Source organism: Cygnus atratus, chromosome 8 (genome assembly GCF_013377495.2).
Source record: "Cygnus atratus isolate AKBS03 ecotype Queensland, Australia chromosome 8, CAtr_DNAZoo_HiC_assembly, whole genome shotgun sequence".
Lineage (NCBI taxonomy): Eukaryota > Metazoa > Chordata > Aves > Anseriformes > Anatidae > Cygnus > Cygnus atratus.
Window position 1 is genome coordinate 807,955 of NC_066369.1, and position 17,325 is coordinate 825,279.

Genomic DNA, 17,325 nt, shown 5'->3' on the forward strand with positions numbered 1-17,325 from the left:
GCTAAATATAAATCTGGACAGCTGTTGTCAGGCATAACTGTATGTGTGTGTATATATAAATACAACTAATGTGGATTGGCATGCACAAAGCTTAATCTAACTAGCTCAGCTAATGTTCACAGGACAATTTTAGTTCTAGCATACACTAGACAGCTGAGTATATACGGTCTCCAGAATGCTTGTGTATCTCATGCTGAAGTTGTTCTTATCTTGTTACTCTTATCCAAGGTAACTAGCTTAGGTATGGCTGACAAACATACCCCTTAGCTCAAGAGATGTGCTGTCAAATAATTCTGTCCAAGAACTGCCCCTTGCTGAAAGTGCTGTGAAGGCTTATCGGGGCCTTTCTGGATGATTTATCAAGAGAGTACTTACCCCATCAAGTGCTGAGGCCAGTAGGTCAGCTGTAAGCAGTGGCTGCTAGTCTGTATTCAGGTGAAAGCCTGAAGAACAAAAGATTTCAGATTTATGTGGCTGTACCAGGAGAAGCTTGTGAGTATCCACAGCTATAATAACCAGTCCTTCTACCAACATGCATCAACTTTTAACAGAATATAGTAGCTATGGCTTTTAAGATAGTAGGAGTGTTTTGCCATTGTATGAAATCAGTACACTCATTTGTTCCCAGAATATGTGTGTAGCTTTGTGGTATTGATTCTGTGTTGAAATACACGAGCTATCTTGAAGCTACCAGCTTTCACAGAACCTGTGGTAGTTCGTACTGCTCCAGCTGTGTACCCAGCCTCTCCAGAACATTTTGAAGTCCAGACTGAAGTGTATTTTGGTTCCCATTTTACTGAGTTAGGATTTTTGTTGGTGGGTCTTTGCAAGACCTTTTTTAGACTGAAGCCTAGAAAACTTTTCTAATTACAATTCTAATTGCATAAGCCTTATCTGCCCACAGAACAGTTCTGATGAGTGATCATCTAATTCCAAGCTCTTACGACACCCAGTCCACTTGTGGAATTCCCACTGGAATTTTTAAAACTAAGAATCTGCAAAAATGCTTCAAGTTGCTTGAGGGAGAAAGAAGAAAAAGTCTAACATTAATTTTGCAGGAGCTGCCCTATGTTTTGCAATCCTCTAAGTTCTCTGTTGTAGAACTTTTTAACAGTTACACCGAGTTAAACAGTATGACTCTTGAGCCTGCCATTAATCAATCTTGCAAATGTCAATGCTTATAAATACAGGCAACCCTTAGAGGACAAAAAGGGACAAAGAAAAGGAGACTGCTGACTGGAAAATCTCTGGGCAGCCACAGTGACAAGCACAGCAATGTTAAAAGGGGAGTGCAGCTTAAAACACCATCCAGGTACTACCCCGGAGTCTCAATGAGATGTCAGAGATTTACACTTTTATAGGCAAGTAAAGTGGACGCCATTTTAGAATGATTAGGAGAAACATTGTAACAAGAGAAATAAAACCCAGCTAGGGCCCCTCCTGCCAAGGGCTGGTTTAATTAGATGTCAATGACAGCATTTTGTGTTTCACTGGACGTGTCTGAAGGGGGTGAATGCTTATTGCCTTACAAGCAGGGGTGAATCTTGGACAATTTCAAAAGCTTGCAATTGAGTCCAGTGGGAGCAAGATCAAACCATAAACACATGCTTAATCCTTAATTTACCTTAAATGCATATAAACAAACTTGTTTTACCCGCAGCTGAGTAAAATAATAAAACACATAGTTGAACAGTGGCTGTTCAACAGCATAACAAATGTTACGCTTTAACTGCAAAATGCATGAAGAAAATCCTCACTGCTTTTTAATTGCATGGGCCAAACATGGTTATAATTTGAATTTACAGTGTTGTTGTTTTTTTTGTGTGTGTGTGTCAAATATTTATCTGAATTGTTACTTTCTCCACTGTTACTGATCTTACCACTTCATTTATTAGTGACCTGCTAGGTTATGTTGAGTAGAGCTGTCAATCCATCCTAATGTGGATCCATCCTAATAAATTGCAAGTTCATTTTAAGCCACATATCAACCAGTAGAAGTTGCCCTTGGTTACTGGGTTGATGAGGCAATGCAAATGCTTAGACAAGTATGAAAGAAGCAAAAGAATTGACCAGGGGAGTAGATATTAGGAATTTGGTTTTCTTTTCTTTCAAATTTACCTATAAACATAACAGTCGTGCTTCTTAGAGAAATGTCAGTTAAAAAAGAAGATAAGTTCTCCATATGAGAAGACAGATATTTGATGTCTCCATTAAATAAGGCAAAAGGATTCATAGCTATAAAAATGCTTGGATATTTATGTATTCTGAATGCTGGACCATCCACAATCACCTAAAATATTCACTTACGCATTTTATTGAAGGATTTATTATATCTTGCAGTGACCTAGAATGATTTTCTCTGTTCAGTAATATCGTATCAGGTGAGATTTTGTTAAGGACTGCAGTATGTATGTAATGACAGTTGGAAAATACAATAAAAGCTACTGAAAACTTTACTGCCTAACTTCAGTAGACAAAACAGAGCAACAGATTATTTTTTTTTCTCTTTCAGTTTCGAAGGTACCTATAATGTTCAGAATTATCAAAAGCCAAATTTATTTTTAAAAGGGAGATGAATATATCATTGAATCCTTGTATAAGTACTCAGGAACTGAACAGAAGCTATTTTATAAGCAGCAATTCTTTAGGCAACAGGCTAATCTCTGCTTTTATTTTCTAAGAACCACAAGAATGCTGCTTTCCTTTTGACGGAAAGTGACCGGCTGATCAACAGTCTTCCCCAAGTGAAGTGGACGGAGGCAGCTGTGGCGGTGGCATCTAGGCTACAAGAAGAATGCATAACCTATGTTGTGGCAAACTTCCTACATGTAGTACAAAGTGAAGCCTTCCATACTTTGTTGCAGGTAAAAGTGCCCTCAAGTTACTCTGTATTTCCAAGTAAACTGAATCATATCAGGCTTTGGATAGTTCAGGCTGTTAAATAACTGCAATAGTTTCAACTTTTGCTTTAAAATACAGTAGTACAGAAAAAAAGGCAGCATTAAATTTAAATGTTATAAAGCATTATTAAGGGTTAATACTGCATTTGGGTATGTGCCTCAGCTAAGACAAGTGTTCACACAAGAATTTAGTGGGACAATTTCTATGTTGCAAAGAGATAGTATGTACATAAAATTCCAAAAAACTTTCTTATCTTCAGCCCCGTAGATTACAACAGGTATTTACAGGAATTATTACAAGTATTAGTATACTCAAACTTCCACTGATCTTTGTTGCAAGTTACTGGCTATGCTGCAAGTCCTAGTTAGAAAATACCTGTTTATAGAGGGATTTCATTTCTCCCATGAAAAGTTTTGCTTGTTTGTTTAATGTGTAGAGAATTTTAGATATGGAGATGCTAGAACATTTTGTCTTTGAATTTAGAGTTAGATGTGGCTGTAAATTCATCACAGCATGTTTATTCCTAAAATTTGGATTAGCAAGAGTTCTCAAGATTGTTTGTTAGAGGCCTGGAGTGGGATGTGTGTGAAAGGAATACACAGGAATGGATACTCAGCTTTTGGAAGGCTTCCCGCACCAGCGTGATAGCAGACCCTTTCTGTTCAGTAATGCTTTTGCATAGTGCGCACTCTTTTGTTTTAAATGGCTGCCTTTTGTTGTTTCCTCAGGCTCAGGCAATGAGCAGCAAACCTGACCTTCTCGAACTAATCTTTAATGCAATTGAAAAAAGTATTAATAACGAAAACAGCTGCTTTCTTCTTGTAGCTGTGGATACATTGCTGGACTCCGCAAATGTGAAGGAGATGGTAGGTTCTGCCATGTGCAGTGTCTGTAGGACAAACTATTCTAGTCTTTTCACTTGAGAGTTCAAATCATGTGATGTACTTTGAGCTCAAGTTGGAAGTGCCCTAGACATTGGCATTTGTTTACTGGATATTAACATTTTTCTTTTAAAGAGAAACCCTATATATGGCCATAAAAAAAAAAAAAGTATTACTGAGAATGTAAGTCCCATGGGCACCATTTGCTCTGTTGATCTTTACTATCACTTTAAATTTGTGATGAGGAAAAACTTACCAAAATATTTCATTACCTGAAACTTAAAGGGGAAGAGTTTAATTCTCTATTTCTCTATATATCTAACCCCCTTCCGCATTTTCTAAAAGTCACAGCTACATCTGGGTTTAAGACTGTCCTCTGAAGCAAGCGCTGCCTAATCTAGTGAGTGTGTGTTGGACTCGGGGGAAGTGTCAGTCTGTGTGTATGTAACATGCCATATATATGCCCACAGCCTAAATAATGAATAAAGATATTTAAGCTGTGGTTGACTGTAATGCTGGGGATAACTCATGAATAATATGACATACTGATTAAAATCTGGAATGATGTTACAAGCAAAGAATGAAAAATAAATGCAAAATGAATTAGTGCAATCTGGTGCTATTGTAGATCTTCTTGGTAAAAGCAATGAAAATTTAATCAGATACATTATTTTTCCCTAGAGTATTTGACCTTGCTGTGACACAGCTGACAGTGAAGAGCTATTAAGGGGTTCATTTAAAAAAAAAATAGGAAAAAGGAGGAGGAAAAAAAAGGAATGCAGTGTTTTCTAGTGCTTTAGTATGCCTTGGAGTGATTTGGTATCAAAGCATTATAAAAATTACCATGGTGGGCAATAATCCTTCAAAAACAGCATCCCCTTCTACCAGGCCATTATAAAATATAAGTGATGACATCATTGATCTAGCTTAGGGAGTAAGTAGATTCTGCAAGGAATAATGACTGGTTGCTATGACAATCTGCCTCTCGCCAGCTGCTGATTTGTTACTTGAACACAGGGTTTTACGTGCAAGATCCAGGCTCTGCGTGATAAGCTCTGGGTCTTCCTGGTTCAGTCTTTTTATGCTGTTCGTCACACAGAAAGCTGGAAGCTGATGAGACCAGACCATCAACAGAAAATACAAGCAGGTATGTCTGGCATCAAATGGCATTAAAATTTTTTAGCAATCTGTTTAGCAGATAAAATGTAGGTGGTATTGTGGAGCCAGATACAAATTAAAGCACAGTTTGTGATGCAGTAGGTTTCTGAAATGGTATTTTAGAATAGATGCATGCTTAGCTAGTTTCAAACATGGAAATCAGTAAGTCATTTTCTGTGAAGTCTCCCCTGCTTTTATTTTTAGGAGTACATGTAATAGAAGCCAGAGATGGGTATGCTGATTCTCCCCTTGTTTACAGCTACTCTAAGTCATTTAAAATACTGCACTAGGATTAATAGACCTTATCTGTCTCATTTTTAAGCAGATAAGCGCCGTGGAAATATTAAATTTACACAAAGCAGATTACCCATTCTATGAATTCAGTTTCTATCCTATATCATTTTCTACATAATGTATAAATATTGTCTCTTGCATAATGCTTATCTCAGGCTCCGTGAGTAAATGCGGCTAGCTTGACTTCACAGTTGATTGGTATTGTGATCCTGTGTATGCTACTGCAGAGAGCCCCTAAGGAGCTGCACTGTGCTCTAAAAATGTGGACAGGCAGCCCTTCCAACAAAAAGGAGTTTTTGTTCTGAGCCTTTCTTTGTGCTGAAGTACACAAGTATTCTGCGGGTGCGAACTGATGATGGAGTTGCGGCTGAATATTAACTGTGACAGTACAGTGTAAGACTTGTATAAAATTAAAGCATTTTGACTCAAAGAAGGTAAACGTTTCAGTGTTCTTTCTGTTAAGGACATTTAGACCATGCTAGTTATAGAGCTGTTCATGCCTGTAGGCTGATGAAAATTTTGTTCTAGAATTGCATGCTGAGGTAAAGATGCAGCGTCAGTCTTTATAAGCATGATTTAAGGGTGTAGCCCACTAACGTCTCGCTGCTAAACCTGCATGAAACAGGTTTATGATTATTTTCTGGATTATGAAGTTTTTCAGAGGCTAAGGAGCTGGCTTCAGAAACCAGACGATTTTTGTTTGTTTGTTGGGGAGGTGTTTTTAGTATGCTTGTGTCCTTATTGTACATAATGTTTAGGCTGTTTTGCACCAGTGCTTTCAATACAAAAAGAAATACTTAAGACTGAGGTGTGCCTTAGTTGTCCAAACTCCATCTTGACAGACATTGTTTTGTTTTTCTCTAAATTAACCCTAACTCAGAGCTAGCATACAGTTTATTTGTAAACAACCAATCTGAAATGTTCCTATGCATTATCTGTTTTTAATTACAGGCAAAGCAATCACACAATATTGGTAGACAAATTTTAATCTTCAGGTGAAATTTGCCTTAGATAATTTAAATCAACTTTCATCTTAAAAGATTTTTTTGGGAGGGGGGAACGACATCTTTTAGAGATTTAGCCTATCTAGAATTGGAACACTGTAACAGAAGAGGAAAAATGCCAAAAGAAGAAATGATATGGTGTGGCTTTTTGGTGTGTGTTTTTTTTTTTTTCAATCACAACATGTCATGTGTTTTCTTAGGCTCAAGTTTAAATGGCTTTTATCTTAGTATGTATTATTGTGCAGAGTCATCCCTGGAAAAAGGCATAGGTCCCTGGTGTGCCATTTTCAGTATATCTTTTCTTGTTTGATTTTTGCAGAAATATATATTAAAAAAAAATTATCTTCAATAAGAATTCAGCAGATTTTTTGTTTCATTATTATAAATGGATACGTATTTACATTTTTATATATGTACAAATACTATGTCAGAACAAGAGGAACTGAATGCTTAATTTTAACTACATTTTTTGTAAAACCTCTTTTTCAGCTGAAACATTAATTAAAAAAAAGGAAACCTTATTGATTCTGGGTCTGTATAGTGTCTATAAATATCTTTTTTATATTCTACAAGCACAATTAATTCAAAAGCTTTATTGAAAAATGCTTCTCTCCCAGAGTAGAACAGTCAAAAAAAAAAAAAAAGAGGCATTCACAGGGATAACTCTCATGATGTTAAACTGCATGCTGTCTAAAGAGGCACTGCTCAGTACATTTAGGTATTTTGACTTTACCACGTTTGAAAACTAATTTAATTTACCTTTCTGTAATCAATCGCCTGTTTAAATATTACAAATACTTAATCTATAAATTACAGTATGTCACATTAAAGTCATTAGTACTCTAAATCTGAAGGTCTGTCTTTTTTGTAAATTTTTGTATACACTTTCCAAAGTCTCAGTGTATTTCAAGCTTTAAGTAAGGTAAGCTTGGATCAACAAACGTGTCTTACTATGAAAATGGGGAAACAAGTTAAAGTAAGAGTTAAAGAACTTGCTTGTGGTCATGTGACCTCATTACAAATATCACAATTTTTGTTCCAAATATAAAGCTGTTTCTCCTCTTAACATCTGCCACATCACCAAAATTAGCCTTCTTAAAATAATTACAGGACCCAAAGAATCACTTCCTGATTTCAAAAGATGCTAATTGAGTAGGCTGAATTGTTTTCTGTCTCCCTTCTTTTCTGCTAAATATTAAAGAAAGTGCTTTTCCTCTTTACAGCTGCATTTGACAAGGGTGATGACCGAAGACTTGGCAAAAAACCTGTATTCACTAGTTCTCAGGTAAACTTTCATATCCGAGCATTAAAAGTACTCGAAAGCTTGTGAACATAACTATTTTTGTCATTCGTTTTATATTCAATGTTAATTTGTCACATTAATTAATGCAACTTCCTTTTGAAAAATTTGTATTCTCTTGAACTCTTATTTCTGCAGAATCAGTGATGTTCATTACTGGAAACATTTTAGGACTCAGCCTATGCTCTACTACATTTTCAAACAGATAAGCTCAAATAAAAGATTGGAATTTGTGTTCAGAATCTCACATTCCCCTGTTGCTACGTAATGAAACAGATCTGTTTCCCAGAGCAAATGGTTTGCTACTGAGCTAACAAATCTCTACTATTATCACAAGCCATGGCAGCAGTGAGTCTGTTACACTCCCTGCCATGAAAATTATGTTTTAATGCCCTGAACGACAACACCTCTGTTGAGACTCATGCTCAAAATTAGGTTACTATTTAGTAGAAAACTAGTGTGGGTTTCGTATGATTTGATGGTCATGGATACATTGCAATTACACAAAGATTCCATTTTATGTACTTAATTCTCCATATTTCAGAATATCTTTACCTAAGAGAGAGAGTAATTATCATCACTTATCTGATGGATATAATTTGGTAATGGTTTAAAAAAAAATAACATGTATTTCAAATTAATTTTTATGTTTCTAATAATTCATAGTCTTTACTTCTCCTTGGAAAATAGGCATATGTAGCTCAAAAAAAGTTTCCTTCCATCAGCAGACAGTAGTAATATATAACAGAAAAAATTGTCTAAAGTAAAAGTGCGACTCTGCTTAGATATTTCTATATCCTCTATATAGAGCAGCATTTTGTTAGACAAAAAAATAAACTGGGCACTCTGGATTTTTTTCTGGTACTTTTGTAAGCCAGCAATCTGAGCTGAAAATATGATTTTTAAAAATTATTATCAATGCTGAAACTTGTTTTAGATTCATGTACTACTTAATAAATAGCTGTGTTTCAGAAGTTACAGATTATGATTGTTTAGTCTTCCGTTTTCTTTTTCTGATTTTCTTTTCTAGCTAAATAAATCTGGTACTGAATCTGTTGGTGTAAGGAATACTTCTTGGACAGAACACGGCAAGAAAAATTGTGGAAGAGATTCTTCCACTAATCAGGATAAAATGAAATCTGATGGATTAGGAGCATCTGGACATGCATCAAGCACCAACAGAAACACTGCCAATAAGACTTCAAAGCATGAGGATACAAAGGGAAAAGATAGCAAAAAAACTGTTTCCAAAATTACTAAAGATTCAAAACCTGGGGAAAAAACTGCTTCACCAAAGGCTAGAGCTGTCATCAAAACAAAAATAGAAAATAATGGAAATACAAAGGCTGAAAGCATGCCTACCAAGCAAGATATTGAAAAGACATCATCTGCAAGTGGACAAAAAATTTCAGGAAGTGGCAAAGGATTAAAGAACCATGAAGGAAAAATCGCAGGTGCCAGGCCTAAAGTCCTGACTGTAACCGCAAGTGTGCAAATCAAAACAAAACCATTGAAAAAAAACACAGGGAAGGAATCTCCATCCATAGTGACTATGGCAGGAACATCCAGCAAGTTAATGAACTCGAGCATGGATATCCAGACTGCCAGCGAACAGGCAGAAGAACCCAAAGAGGATAAATCGGTAGAGGAAGGAAAAAAACATACTGGTAATTTACTTATTTATTTTTAAAAAGTCTATCATCAATTGAGAGCCATATGTTAAAAATTTTACATGTTTAGCATCTATGCAGTTTTCAATAGCTGACCGTCATGTATTAGAATTTTTCAGTACTTATATGCAATGCATTTTCCCTTATAATTAACTTTGAATTTATTTTACAACAGTAATAACAAAGTCTTCTTTGAAGACATCAAATGGAGTCACCAACAAAAAGAAAAAGACTGAGCTTGAGGCTAATGCCACAACAAGCAGGTTTGTTAATAATATGCTTTTTTAGTTTGTATGGATGCATGCTTGTGAAGTCTTTTTTTTTCAGTTAAACTATTAAATTTACTGTTAAACCAACATGTTACTTCTAACTTGAGTATGTTTCAGAATGATTGTCTATTGCATGTTATTTTTAAAAAAAATAGTTACTGGAAACACTTTGGATTTCGTGTTGGATTGTTTCATGCTAATCATTTAAACGTTGTTGTAGGTCATTCAGAACTCTGCACACTTGGAACAGTTAATGACTACACAAGGTGTTGTAAACTTAGTATTTCTGGGATTGCTTAGAGTGAGCTGCAAAAACACTGCACAGGAAGACAGTTGAAACCCTGTGAAAATACGACAATGGTCACTTGTATTTTTACATATATATATATGTGTGTGTGTGTGTGCCTATATACATACATAGGTGTATATTTTCTTTCCAAAAAAGTATAGGGTTTAGGTTGGATTTTCAATGTTTATATATATGTGTGTACATTAAAACACATATATTGCTTGTTCAAATATAATCAAATATAATCAAACATTGCTAGATCTTACGCTTGAAAATAATGCATATAATAATTTCTTTGCAGTCTAACAAAAAAGTCAACTGGAAAAGGGTGCAATGAACAAAATGCACAAGCTGTTCTAAAGAAAAAAGGGAATGTGAGTAGCAACTTTGCTACACAGCAAAAGGCTCAGAACACACCTACCAATTCCCCCAAAAATCAAGGTAAAGTTTCCAGTAGTAATGAAATAGTCTTGCATTGTTTTTACAAAAATTTGGTGGGTGGGTTTTTTTGGTTTTGTTTGTTTGGCTGGTTGTTTTTTTTTGTTTGGTTTGTAGTTGTTTTAATTTTTAGTGCAAGCATTGGCAAAATCTTCTGAACAATTTTATTTTCCATATTTCACTATTGGTGACAACACTAAACTGTAAAATGTAAATGAATGGCTATTTCAAAATATTTAGAGATGGCCTTCTCTGCCAATTGGTGTTTTCTTCTGTTTATCTGCTTTGCCGAGTCTTTTATTTGCTAATAGCTCACACTTCTGCACTTAAAACTATGACTGAGTTCAATAGAAATCCTGTAGGTCAAGCACTTACAATATGCATCAAAGATCCAGACTGCAGACTGTTTCAAGAACTGTTAGTTTATGCTTCCCTTTTTTGTTGATTGCCCCCCTAGTAGCTGTTCTGCTGATGCTGACCTACCCCCATGAACTAATATTCAATTTCAACATATGTTCAGAGGAAGTGTGGGAAATGACATAGAGCACAGAGAGGATAACCAGCTTTATGAAAATACCAAGTGTTAAGGATGGAGCTCTTTCTAATCCCATTTGGATCTAGCACTTACTGAGGGTGGGCTGGGAAAGAACGTTCCAGTCGTGTTATCTTATATGCATTATGATACAGAAACCACAGGTCCTGTCAATTTATGGTCATTAGAGATCTTGCAGTATTATCAGACAGAGCAGGGATGTTCATTCTGGTATTCTAATCACATTACAAGTAATGCAATTAGCTTGCACCTCCTATCATTTCCTCTACAATATAAACTGAGTACAGTACTCATCACTTCCTGTGCTAACTGCTGTGCGGTGTTTTTATGCACTATTACATCGCTGATGCTTTCTACCCCAGTGATGACTACTTTGGTGACAGGTCAAATTCCTTCAGGTATAGTCTACAAAGTGCTTTCGTTCCAAAGATGGCATGTAAATGCAGGATGGCATTTTCATCTTGTTTGTATTTAAGATCTCAACTCTTGATTCTTTAACAAGCCTTAAATCCCTTAGTTGCATGAAAAGTTGAGTAACCTGTTTCTCAATACAAATGCACACTAACCTAAATTCAGTGCAGATACATAGACTAAAATCTACAATCTTTGTCTGTCTGTTCACTGTTTGTTAGGACCTATGGTGGAATCACCAAACTCACTGAAATCAGGAGTGTCTCCAAAACATAACGAAGAAAAAAATGTGGTACAGTACCTGGTTCAGACAGCACTCCCAGAAAAACTTCCTTCAGCCAAGAAGAAGAGTGTTAAGCAGTCTCAAGCACCTGTAACAAAAGCCGCTGCAAAAACACTAACACCCAAAACTCAGACTCCATCAAAGCATGGTGAGATTATGAATAATAAAGACCCAAAACTGAAAACAGCTGGGCAATCTGTATTAAAATCTCAGTCCTCTGCCCCAAAACATTCAAGGAGTGAATCTCCTGTTGTCCAGAAGAATATGCACACCTCAGAGCACAGAAGTCCTGGACAGAAACTTGAAAAAAATATGGCTGATGCTGTGGCAGTTCAGCTTCATGAAAATAATGAATGCAGTTCTGCAAAGCAAAGTGAATGTCTAAAATCTATGATGGAAGGTAGCAGGGAAGATCAATCCTGCCAACCTGATAAACAAAAACTATTGGATCCTCCTGAAAATGAGGAATACAAATCACAATCTAAATCTTTGCCTCTGATTATAGAAGAAACTCTTTCTAAATTGCATGTTTCACTGCAAAACGAAATGGAAGCAAGAGAAATCTGTGAAGATCAGCCTGCAATTCAACAGAATAAAGACAGAAAGACAGATGATAATACTGCTGAATTTCACTGTCAAGCACAGTTTACCAGTGATGGATACTCAGACTTTTCCAAGAAAACCAATCAAAAGGCTACTGCTTCAGGAGAACTGGTAGAACATTCAAAAGCAACAACAGTCTGTATCAAACAAAGTGATAAATTAAGCAGTGATATGGGTCTTAACTATGGTGAAAATACTTTACCGAGCTTTTCCAAAAGGATAACCAATAAAGATGTAACATCATCTCCTCAGATTCATATGGAGGGATTTCTTTCAGCTGATGAGTTGTATGATACATCAGCCCTGACTGAATACAAATCAGTTACAGTAGCTTTAGATGATGTTTCCAAATGTTCCACAGAAGGAGTAAGGGACAAATGTGCACATCATTACACAGAAGGTATTGATCCCATGGAAATGCCAGAAAACCAAGAAAATGCAGAAATTCCCTTTGTGGACCACTGGAGTACTGGTGCACTAGATCCAAAAGAGAGTCCCGAATCAGATACTGGCAGTGCCACCACATCCTCTGATGATATAAAACCAAGATCGGAAGATTATGATGCTGGAGGCTCTCAGGATGATGAAGGATCCAATGAAAGAGGGATTTCTAAATGCAGTACTATGCTATGCCATGATTTTCTTGGAAGAAGCAGCAGTGACACTAGCACACCTGAAGAATTAAAAATTTATGACAGCAGCCTAAGAATAGAAGTAAAAATGAAGAAAGAAGGTTCTGATCTCTTCCGTGTTAATTCAACAAGTGATGATGAAATACCAAGAAAAAAAAATGAAATTTGGTCCCATCAGGGAAGCGCAAGGACCAATACTAAAGAAACTGAAAATTCTGCTTTTGGCAATGCACAGTTTACTCAGGAAGCAGACCAAGTTTCTTCTTCTGCTGATGAAACAGAAGATGACAGATCTGAAGCAGAAAATGTTGCAGAAAAGATTCCTCCATCAAATGTTCCCACTCAACAGTTCCAAGGAATTGATAATTTAGCTTTTGAAGATGCAACAGAAAACGATAGTGCAAGACAAGAGTTTTCTAAAACTAAAAATTTCAAACGATCTGTTTTACTTTCAGTAGATGAATGTGAAGAATTGGGATCTGATGATAGAGGAGAAGCTCATCCTTCACATCAGCATTCAATAGATTTTCTTACTCCTTCAGATGTATTTGACAGTGTTTCTCAAGAGCACCATGGAAAGACTTTTTATTCAAGATACTCGTTGGAAATTGAAGATGGATTCCTGGATTGCAAACAGCCTAAGGATAGAGACAACAGACTGGAAAAAAATGAAAGTTGTCTCCTACCTCTTCATGGCACTGAAATTCCAGAGAGAGGAGAAATTCCAGAGAAGGAGAATCAAGGTACGTCAATGACTGAACAAAATTGCCCAGAGAAAGTATATTCAGAGGCTAGTCCATGTCTAGGGGAAAATCAAAAAGTAAATATAAAGAATGAGGTGGCTAGTGAGTTTCAGCAGTGCAATAAATACTTAGACAATGATGCAAAATCTCAAGAAAGACCATGTCATTTGGATCTTCATCAAAGAGAAACAAATGTTGATATGCAAAAGAGCAACTCTGCAAAACCTGTAGAAGCCAGTAAGAATCAGGTACTGACTCAGGAAGGTCAAGTGAGAGACAGTCAAGCAGCACCTACTGAATTCGCTAATACTGATTTACTTCCAGGTAATGTACAGAAATAGAAACGTTCAGTCATTCAAGAGCAAATTACTAGGGAAAGCTTTGGCAATTTGCCTGGGATTGAATCCTAAACTGAAGTAATTTTGGCGGAAATTATATTAAATTTAAGTATTTTTAAGTATTTCACTAGGGTAAAGAATGATTGTCTGAAATATCCATAAATAACATGCTGTTCAATGAGAAACTTAACTACTACAGGAAAAGATTTAAATGTAATGCTAAAATAAAGATTGGATGCAGCTTTCTGTACAAAAAAGTTATTTTTGATCCAATCTAACACTGACAGCATCAACTTTTTATGGAAACTTAGTATTTGTTTTGTCTGCTTGACAACATATAGTATGTCTGAATGGGATGTGCAATAACTACAGTAATAACCTTAACTAAAGCGCACTGAACTGTTTACCTGAACAGCTATATGTATTACTGTTGTAATTTATTTATTTATATATTATACACAAACTTGGTCCTTCTCCCATTGAATATAACTGAATATTTGCCATATACATCAGTGGGAGCAGGTTTGAACTCTGATTTAGAGCTTATGAGATGTCTAAAATTCTAAATTTTACCAGTAAAAGCTTATTTCCTAAAAGAGAGATTATACTTAGAACTAATGCTTATTCACAGAAGAGTTCTAACTTGTTTGATGTGGCTAGATGAATACTTGTCTAGTTGTTTTGTGTTTTGTCTTTATACCAATAATTCAGTCTGTTTTTCCCATCAAAAATACACAATAGTGTTATCAACTATTGTGTATTCAAGAGCAATGAAATGCTGATGACGATCTACGTTCAGCCAGACCATATAACACAAAGACAACAAAAGTTGTACTATTTTATTTTTTAAGTTTGCCTGCCCTTGCCTGCAGCTGCCGTTGCATGTGCAGTGTAGAAATAAGCCTGTGGATGAAGTATTTTGTTTTTAATTCTTTTCTAAGCTGACATGGCTTAAGTCACCATACAGTAATCATTCTCTATTAATTCCCTCCATGCACCTCCTGGTCTAAATTTAATTTATGTAGTAAATGAGAAATTTCATGTGCATTAAGTGTGTATTTACATTGTCATTTTCTGTATCAGAAACTTAATTATGGAGGTTATTGTTAATTACCAGTGGTGATTGCTGCTTTAACTTGATTTATAAACCATACTTTGTTTTTTATATAGGAAATAAATGCCTAAAATTTTGTCAATTTTGTATAACCCTCCATCACTCCCTTTTTAACCTGGTTGGATTATCTTTCATGAATGAGTTAAATTTGTTCTACACAGCCCTGAGGGGAGGATCATCTGCAATTTTTACATTGTACAGTATTGTGAATTATTTCAGGAGACATAGATGATTATGACACAATGGCACAAACCTGCATGTTTGAGCACCGGCCTGCAAAAACCCTTTCTCCAATATATGAGATGGATGTTGGAGAAGCAATTGAGCAGAGGATGGATTCAGAAACAGCAGTTCTAGATGTGGATCTTGAAGATCAGCAGTTTGCAGAACAGGATTGGACTCTTCTCAGGCAACTGTTATCTGAGCAGGACTCAAATATAGGTTTCAAAAACTCTGTTCCTGAAGACCTTAACTTAGCACAATGTCTAATCAATCAGACACTGTTTCTGGCACGAGATGGTTCGAATCCTCAGGGTACATCACAAGTCGACACATTCAGTAGGTGGACTGAACTTATGTCTCCACTTGATGATTCTTCAGCAAGCATTACAGTGGCAAGCTTTTCATCTGAAGACTGTTCTTCCCCTCAAGGGGAATGGACAATTCTTGAACTGGAAACTCATCATTAAGGTGATCAAATGTTTGCAACTAACTCCAATCCATTCCCCAAATCTATTTTTGATGCGTTGTTTCCATACAATAATGAAATACTGCATCAGTCAAGAACAAGCAATTCTTGGTACTGAGGCAATCTTTCTGATATAATGAGGTAAATATGTTAATTTATAATCGAGATTTAATTGCAAGTACAGTAATTTTTCAAGACTTAAACGTATGTCTTTTCTAAAATGAATTTTGAGCATGTATTTTCTAGAATTGTTAGAAAAATTAGATGACCTGAACGGAAGATCGTGGTTTCCTCTCTCCTTTTATCTTCCTTTTTGCCATTTAATAGTCTCATTAAGCAAGAATTTAAAGATGACTGCACAATTAGTAGAGTTATTCCCTCCTTTTTTTCTCTCTCTTTCTCTATATGGTGACTCAATTTTACAACAATAAAGATTCAGAATGGTTGCGTCAAAAGGTCATGTCTGCCAATTCTGCTTTAAATAACAGAAATTTGTGTTCACAGGAAAGGTTCCAATATGAATCCTCTTTGGGCTTTATTAATATGAGCAGCTTGTTTCATCTGTTTCATCCACGTATGATTTTTTTTGTATTTTTTGTTTACAAGTTTTCAATAAATTTTTGTAATGGTCTTTCCTTTAAATATAAGTCTTAAGAGGCTCTGTGCTCTAGGAAGGGCATTGTTTCTTGAAAATGCACGTATTTAAGTAAATATTTTTAATGGCATAGTACGTTAATTCAGAAGAGTCAGGAGAATGCTGCTCCTGTTTGAAAAGAGTATGTCTGATATTTCTAAAAAGTATATCTCAGTCTGAAGTCCTGGTAGAAATAATCTAGTCACTCATATCAGAAGTCTGACGTTGTCTAGAACTAGCTTTGGGTTTCACTTCCTTACAGTTGCACCCTTCTGACACTGCCTGAGGCATAGCTAGATTCTCAGATTTGGTTTTGTTTATTCTCATAGATACTACATTTTTGGAGGGGTAATAAGATTCTTTTATCTCTCTAGTGCAGCTTCTATCCAGAGACTAAATGTCAACGTAACCATTCTTCTGTGAGCAGAATAAGATAGGACATCCTTCTCAGTACTGCTCATTCTGTTGCTTCTAGATATGAATTTGGGCATAGAGGGGACTGTTTATTGTCTCTTCTGATTTGATGGGGGAAGAGGGGAGGGAGAAATTATTCATTGTTCTTACAAAGACAGAATTCTTCCTGAAATACAGAGGGGTTTTTTCCCTGCAGGGGTTAGCCCCTCTAAAATACCTGCAGTAAGGAAATGGTAGGGCTTGTCATTCACACAGTTCAAAATCTAAAGAAGTATTCTACCTCCTCTTAGTCATTAGCAGAAGTGCCGTATGGCAGTAAAAGGCTAACTTTTTTTTTTTTTTAAACTATAAAGCACAACTTTAGCTGACTTTACCCACTGATAATACAGTCAGTTTTGCCGACTTTTGCAGAACTCTGACAGGGCACCTTAATTTTCTGTAGGAACTTCATTTATTTTTATCAATAGTCAGAAACTCTCAGTTATGTTGAAATATGAAGTTGCCCTAACACATGACTGACGTCGTCATAAAGTCATAACTTGTCTTTGGACTTGACACAATGAAGGGCTCTAAGGCAAAACATTTACTCAAGAAAGCCACTTTTTTGAACTTCTGATACAGAAGTAAAAGTGACATTTTATTTTCCCCAAAGTAAACTGAGGAGGAATTGTATTCATTTCTTTAATATCAAGAAAGGGGGGTAAAATA

The 17,325-nt window shown here is 36.0% G+C and overlaps 1 protein-coding gene across 1 annotated transcript in view; it reads left to right on the forward strand.

Annotated features, from left to right (window-relative positions):
• The window catches only part of BTBD8 (BTB domain containing 8), a 34,652-nt gene extending 18,485 nt beyond the window's left edge, over positions 1-16,167 (forward strand). Inside the window, exons 9-17 of the mRNA XM_050712376.1 lie at positions 2,682-2,864; positions 3,630-3,767; positions 4,800-4,929; positions 7,462-7,523; positions 8,569-9,205; positions 9,384-9,471; positions 10,068-10,207; positions 11,390-13,429; positions 15,101-16,167. Of these exons, the coding sequence (XP_050568333.1) occupies positions 2,682-2,864; positions 3,630-3,767; positions 4,800-4,929; positions 7,462-7,523; positions 8,569-9,205; positions 9,384-9,471; positions 10,068-10,207; positions 11,390-13,429; positions 15,101-15,570 (3,888 nt within the window). The 3' untranslated portion in view covers positions 15,571-16,167. The remainder of the gene's footprint in view (positions 1-2,681; positions 2,865-3,629; positions 3,768-4,799; positions 4,930-7,461; positions 7,524-8,568; positions 9,206-9,383; positions 9,472-10,067; positions 10,208-11,389; positions 13,430-15,100) is intronic.
• The last annotated feature ends 1,158 nt before the right edge of the window (positions 16,168-17,325 follow it).